This window comes from Plectropomus leopardus, chromosome 15 (genome assembly GCF_008729295.1).
Source record: "Plectropomus leopardus isolate mb chromosome 15, YSFRI_Pleo_2.0, whole genome shotgun sequence".
NCBI classification, from domain to species: domain Eukaryota; kingdom Metazoa; phylum Chordata; class Actinopteri; order Perciformes; family Serranidae; genus Plectropomus; species Plectropomus leopardus.
The window spans coordinates 10,793,694-10,801,070 of NC_056477.1; the positions used below are offsets into that span (position 1 = coordinate 10,793,694).

Sequence of the window (7,377 nt, forward strand, 5' to 3'; positions counted from 1 at the left end):
GCAACGGGAGAGTGGAAGGTCGAATAATTAGCCCTCTGTCTTTTCCTCTCATTTCAAATTTAATTGAGCCCGCTAATTGACGAAACATGTTTCTAAAATGGCTGCACTACACGTCGTCAATTGAGCGTTAAATAGAGATTTTTATTAATAGCTGACTGCGCACGGAGCGTCCTCGTACTGAATTGTTTATTTAAAAATCACCGGCTTTGAGCAGCCGATTTAGGGAAGTCAGAGTTCACACTTGACGAACTCTCAAACTAAGTATGTGGGGAAAAATGTGATTTTTTTCCCCCCCAGTTAATAAATAAAAGCTTTGTACCGGTTATGATATTCACCATCTTATCCTCGCGCTCAGGTCCCGCTAAAGGACTTCTATCTGGGAGTGACGGGCTCGCGCGGCGGCCGCACCTGCCACAGCCTCTGCTGCAGGATTACAAGGAGGAGCAGGAGAGACCGTGCCATCAAATGTCACCCCTGTCGGAGGAGAGACAGACGGACGGTGCGGACAAGCAGAACAACTCGGCCAAGAAGAAGACGCGCACGGTTTTCTCCCGGAGTCAGGTGTACCAGCTGGAGTCCACCTTCGACATGAAGCGCTACCTGAGCAGCTCGGAGCGGGCCTGCTTAGCCTCCAGCCTGCAGCTGACGGAGACTCAGGTCAAGACGTGGTTTCAAAACAGGAGGAACAAATGGAAACGGCAGCTATCAGCTGAACTGGAGGCGGCCAACATGGCCCACGCCTCCGCACAGACACTAGTGGGGATGCCGCTGGTTTTCAGAGATAACTCCTTACTGCGCGTTCCGGTTCCGCGCTCTATCGCCTTTCCGACGCCCCTTTATTACCCGGGGAGCAACTTGCCAGGGTTACCTTTATACAACCTGTATAACAAGATTGAGTACTGATTGACTCTGCTGTATGTTCATCACTGCAGTCCACGTAAAAAAACAAAACAAAAAACGCATTACAAAACATTCTTATAAGTGTCTCCACATAACCCCTGTATATTAATTGTATCACTTTATTTGTTGAGGAAATTATGCAGAAACTGTACATCTCACGAGAAAGCAATCAAGCTTCCCTAAATGTATAAAAATACACCATGTGTATAATTAATTACAATAATTTTTGTACTTTTATTTTCCACCTTTCACTGATAAAACTTAACATTCATATCACATTAGAGAAAAAATGGATTTCAGGAAAAAAAAAAAACTTTTACACGTTTTATTCATAATTGATTTGTCACATATTTTGCAAAGCATCAGTCATTTTTATTTTACCTGACCGGAAAAAAATTCCATTCAAGGAAAAAAATATCATTGTTTCTATTGTAATTTAGACCTTCAATAATAACCTTCTCATTCAATAAATTTTCTATTTCAGTGAAAATTGGGGCTCTCTTGGTTTTATTTTATGTACTGCTTCCTTTTGTGCACTTACATTTGTAAACTTAACTATTGACACAGTTAGATTTTTTAAAAAAGAGGACAAACAGTTAAAGCAACTGTAAACAAGTCAAATTCCAGTTAGCTGTGTTGACACTTCTTGTCCTGTGCAGAGCCGGCTAACAGTAAACAAACTCATTTGATCACAAGATGTTCTGTTGTGGTAAGTGTGAACATTTGTTAAAGGCTCTTGATATAATCAGATATTAATGGTGGATTTTTGTTGAAGCTGCAGCAATTTTCACCTGGAGGGATTTATTAGATTTAAACTAAGAACACCTGTGCCTTAACCATGCATGACTCAAGTGGGAAAACTTGGAAGATGCTGATGTTAATAAAAATATTTGATATTACTGTTCATACTATAGTTTACATTGCTTTTGGCTTATATGCCTGAGGATTTTATCAAATGTTAAGTTGTGATGGGTGCATTATAACTGTATCTGTGCAGAGATTTAGTGTGAAGTGTATCCTTCTGCAAAACTGGAGCTTCCATATTTGTTTCATTACCAAAAAAATTAACCCATAAGAAAAATTAAATATGCTCTGTCTGAAACTGCAGGTGCTTCAGAGACTTTAAAGTCATGCTTTCGAGATCAATTTTGAACACAACACTGCTGTAAATCAAAAGGTGGCTGACCTGAGTATGCTGCCTTGTAGAGATGGAGGTAACCATGGATGAAGCAGATTGCAGGGTGGAGAAAAGATGCACGACATCAGGAGCCATTCGCGTCTCTGGGCCGGATCTTCTCTGATTTGAAGTCTGCCTCCTGTGGATCTCCAGCATCAGGCCTTGAAAGGGGAAACAAAATAAAGAGGCATATAGTCAAAGTTCAAGACTCGCTGTTATTAATTGAAATTCTTGTCTCCATATGTGCAATGAAATATTGTATGAGTTACACCATATAGAGTATGTCTTGTTGATTCAGAGGATAATTTCCGAAAGGTCCAGCTCATGTTGTTAAAGTTCAAGTTACGATTTCAAGACAATTTAATAGATGCAAATACTAAACACAAGCCTGAAGAGAATCACTCACTCCCAAGCACACACACAGATGCCCCATAGTTGATGGGGAGCGATAAAACGGTGTCATTTGCCAGCTTTTCTTGGGTGTCACATCATGTAAACCACCACCACCACCCAGCCAACCCCGTCTACCCATCCCGCCAATCTCTCACTGTGTGCTAATGGCTACATTACCTAGCAGAATCATGACTAGCCAGGCTCTGCTGCCCTGCAGATTATGCCTGACCCAATTTCTGCAACAGCCGCCCTGTGTTTCTGGGAAAATGGATAGCGTTAGACAACAGCAGTGATTTATGGGTAACTCCGGCACCAGCGGAGAGGTGAGGTGCAGGGGGATGAATTTGTGACAGATATGTGAGGGAGAGAAAAGAGAGATAGAGAGAGGGATGGGGGACTGTAACGCTTATGAAAAGGAGCAATAGCTTTGGTTGAATGAAGCTGTTTATTAGTTTCCAAGTGGTCATTATGTCATCAGGTGTGACGGCGCCGCGCCGCTCTTTTGGATGGATGTTTGCACCCCACTGACTTGTGGGAAATCTGCATGACCTGTCACCTGAGGTTGTTTGATTTACAAGAGACAGGCAGAGAGAGAGATGTGCGTTGAGGAGCAAAGGAGAGAATAAGTGAAAGAGAGGAATAGGTGGGGGTGGAGGAGGGGGCTTCGATGTAACTATGTATCACTGCAATGGCAGGTGTGAATTACAAATTTTAATAGCGGGGCAATGAAAATGATTTGAAGTGGTTTAAACTGCAAAGAGACAGCGACTGGCATGGTGATGAAGATTTGTTGAGATGATGTGTTGTGCCTTAGGATTCATCAAACCTGCCTGGTAAGGTGAAAAGCAAGTGTAATTCACTTCTGTGGTATAATTTATGATGGGAGTAATGGAAACTGTGGGCTACACACTGTGGAGAGAGAGAGGCAAAGGCAGAGAGCACCGGGCAAATTGATTCTCGGGATAGTTTTTAGAGCATATTTACAGGATCATAATGAATTACACTAAAACCTCTGGATATCACCTTTTTTACATCTTGAGATAAAACGATGTAGATCAAAACTAACTTAATAAAGATGCCATTAAATGTGAACAGCCTGCAACAACATTACGTTTTTATTTATAATGTTCTAATATTTGAAGAACTCCTTTTTCATCATTTATTTGGACGACTGCTTTTCAACTACGTAACATATTTACAGTCATCTGATTTAAAGAGGGTATGTGTGGCTTCATATTAGAGCGGGGAGGTTATAACGCCATGAGCAGATGCAGAGCCTCGGGTCTGCCTCAAGACAAGAGTTTTAAAAGCGATCGCAATGCATTAAGCCAGACAACTCTCAAGACCTGTTTGCTCCCTAAATGAATTTGAGGGGAGCGTAACAAGGTTTTTCAGGCAGGCCCTGTCATCCGCTGGCTTTAACCAGCTTCTGTATTTATGGGTTAATGGTTAAAAAGGAGAGCTTGGACCAGAAGTGATTTTTCATGATTCTGTTTTATATCAACTGGAAATGAAGGAGCTGAAGGGAAATTGTGTTTGTCCCCCCCCTCCCCCCCCCCCCCCGCCCCCTTCTGCTCAACAGGAGAGGCATATGCTGCTGCACCAGGCGAAGCAGACATATGGATAAAGTATATTAAGTAGAACATGGCATTGGAAATGATGTTGTTAGTATTTCCAAGCTTTTAACAAAAATAGGTTTTAACTTTCAGTCTCAAAATCAATTTGCTTCAATGTGCGATACTGTGACATATTTTGAGATGTTTCTAACTCAAGGTCAAACACAAACAGCTCTGTTATTTGAACTCCCTAAAAACAATATTTAACCAAAAATCTGCATTAGGGCTTTAATGGCACAACGCATTATGCTTCATTGTTAAATTACCAACCATTTCTTGAACTGCCTGTTTTGAAGTGCCATTCGCTGTCCAATATGCATCAAACTATTACAGGCTACAGTACGTGCAGAGAACTCGGCTATTACTCCAGAGATAAGTCCATTAGCATTACCTTTGACACAATAATGGATGTGAGATACAATTCTCTGCTCTCCATTTTGTATTTGTAAGGATAATAGGGGGATTATCTTGAAGGCCTTATGCTACACACTCAAAAGTGAGACCACACTGAGGACAGAGAGCCCTGCAACAGTTGTTTTCACATCCTCCCCTCTCCTCCCTCCCTCCCTCGCCCCCCTCCTTCTGCTCCAAGACCCTCTCAGAGAGAGCCAGGGAAGATAAAGCATGTCATTATTCTATTAAAGACCTACAATTTTTGTAATGGGACTTGCAGCGGTCGGCAGAAGTGCAGGCAGCTTCTTCAATATCCTGGACATTATTTGCTCGTTTAGTTAAATGATGTTTCTAATTCCCTCATAATTACTTGTAATGAGGCTGTCTCCCTCGTTTTGATGCGGCAACATCTTAATACAGCATGGCATTCTTTTTTAGGGATAATTACCTCTCATGAGGCCGGGCAGCACGGCTGGGGTTTGTTGTGCGCTGCACACGTGGCAAATTGGCTTGTTTCCTGCCATCTTGTCTTCCTGCAAATTGGTAAATTAAGTTTCTCGGCTGGAGCATTAGAACTGTTAAGTTTGCTTTCTCGGCTCCTTCAAATTATTTGCTTCGCTGACAGAGAGATGGCTGTATATTCTGTGTTTTGTCTTATTAACTTTGTAGACTTTTTATTCACAAAGTGCACAGGGATGTTAGGGGAGCTGAATGTTGGAGTGTTAAGAAAAAAAATGGCCAAACATTTTGGGAGATGTATTCCACATGACAGAGCAACAAATATATATTCAAATTTATTTTAAAAAATCATTCATCTTGATTTATATTTATTCGTATAATCTAACATGGTTAATTTTAAAGACATAATCTTAAACTAGAGATCTTAAACTGTTATCTATTCTAATGTTATTTAAAGCTGGAAACACTGAGTACGGTTTTGTGTATTGTAATGTTGACAGACAAAACAGTGCCTTAAAATACACCTGCACTGCTACTGTGTCAACAAAGTCAATGGAGCAGTTCCATCATTTTCAATAGGGAGAGAGATCAGCAATTTTTTAAAAATAAATAAATGTTTAAAAGTTAATATTGGAAGATTTCAAAATACAGAAATAAACAGAAATCTTTCTTAAAATGGATTTTCTCTTCCTGTTTCCCTTCTACCAGCAGACATGTCCCTCTGAAATGATCCAGCTGCCGTACTCCAACCGCAGCCATCGCAGGGTTGACTGAGGGGTTTTTATTTCTAAGTGCTGATGTGTCGCAGACAGTTTGGCTCTACAAGAGCCTGTTATGCGCCGATTAAAGAGAGGGAAGGAGTGCTCCCACAGGGCGGCCTTGTACATTTACCCTGACCACAAAAAGGTCTAACGTTTACGCCCCGGTGCTGACATGACCTTCAAACAAGGTCCCTCTGCAGCCTGGGTGGATACTGGAACTGTCTGGAGGAGACCTGCAGTGAAACCAACAGACAGACAGGAAGAAATCATATCTTTTATATCAGGAATTACCTGTCTGCCATCTCCTGTGAAGTTAGAAGATATGGCTTTTATTGGGAAATACAGGAAAGGATAGTTATTTTTCGCACTTATATGGCAAAATGTGATTGTGATTTTCCAAAAGCTTTTGTCAGTTTCACTGAATGTTGGAACATGATATAAGAAGTATCTTTTCTCCATTAAAATCACCTACACTGAACAAACTGACAAACACAAAGGGCCACTAAATAATTCAGAGCCAAATCCAGTCATCAGTCATCTATTGGTGGGAGACAAACATATCACTGGCTTTTGTTTTTATTAGCGAGAGCACAGACAGATTCTCAAGTGATCCTGCTGTCTGTGCTGGGTCAGTGATCTGTTTGTTATGAGATTTGATATCGAGTTCTTCTTAATATAGGGAGTTGGGATCTCTTTGTAAGACCAAGTGGTCTCTTTCAGCTGCAGGGGTCTGCTGTATAGAGAGATGATCTGTCACTTCAGTCTAAGACTGACTGCTGACCACATAGCCTGCAGCGCGGCAGCAGGGAGCACAATGAAAGCAGCACACTATCACCTGACAGCTAATTAGGGATCACTCCCCTGGAAGGGAATACATTCTCTTTGAGGGAATGAGAGAAAGAAAGCAAGAGGTCGCTGAAATCCATGTGATGCGTCAGTCAAAGCCACAAGTACACCTGCGATTTCTAAAGACGTATTTGGTTATCACTGCAGTAACATGTTAATGTTTGTGGTCGAAACATATTTCAGAGAAGCCACCAACACTCCTAGACTGGCATAAGGTCATATTTAAACATCTACCCATGAAATATCTAACATACTGGTCAAGGGGTAAAACTGACATATTTTATAATAGATGGACACCATTCCTTAATTTTGTGAGATCTAGAATATCAAATATTTTCTGGAAGGCATTTCCTAGACCAATAAATTATGGCTGATTGCTTTGGGGAGGCTTGGATTGCTTATTTTATTTTATTGTTTGTCTTTTTTTCTTTTATGATATCCTACCATGCTTGATAACTACGACTGTGCTGTGTTAGGTGTACCATTTTCATTTTGGAGGATCTATGTCTGGGGAGGGGAGGGTTCAGAGGGATATGGGATGTCAGCTTGATAAATGTAAGATGTGTATATGTGAAAAATTGATATACTGGATGTATAATTAATATAGAAATATGTAAAAAATAAAAAAATCAACCTGAAATCAGTAACGATATAAAGGTTTTTCTCTCTTGTCTCCCACAGGAGCAAACTAAAACAAGAACTTCATATCTCAACATTCATGCTGTCCTTTTAAATCTCCCAGTTCAGCATCACGGATTGTCCCCAATTGTGTATGCCAATGTGCCTTCATGTGTGCACAATGACTGTGTGTGTACACATACGCCCATCCAGC

General features: G+C 40.9%; 1 protein-coding gene across 1 annotated transcript in view; it reads left to right on the forward strand.

Annotated features, from left to right (window-relative positions):
- hmx2 (H6 family homeobox 2) overlaps positions 1 to 1,137 on the forward strand; it is a 1,935-nt gene extending 798 nt beyond the window's left edge. Inside the window, exon 2 of the mRNA XM_042502766.1 lies at positions 356 to 1,137. Coding sequence (XP_042358700.1) covers positions 356 to 903 — 548 coding nt within the window. The 3' untranslated portion in view covers positions 904 to 1,137. The remainder of the gene's footprint in view (positions 1 to 355) is intronic.
- Positions 1,138 to 7,377: the final 6,240 nt, after the last annotated feature.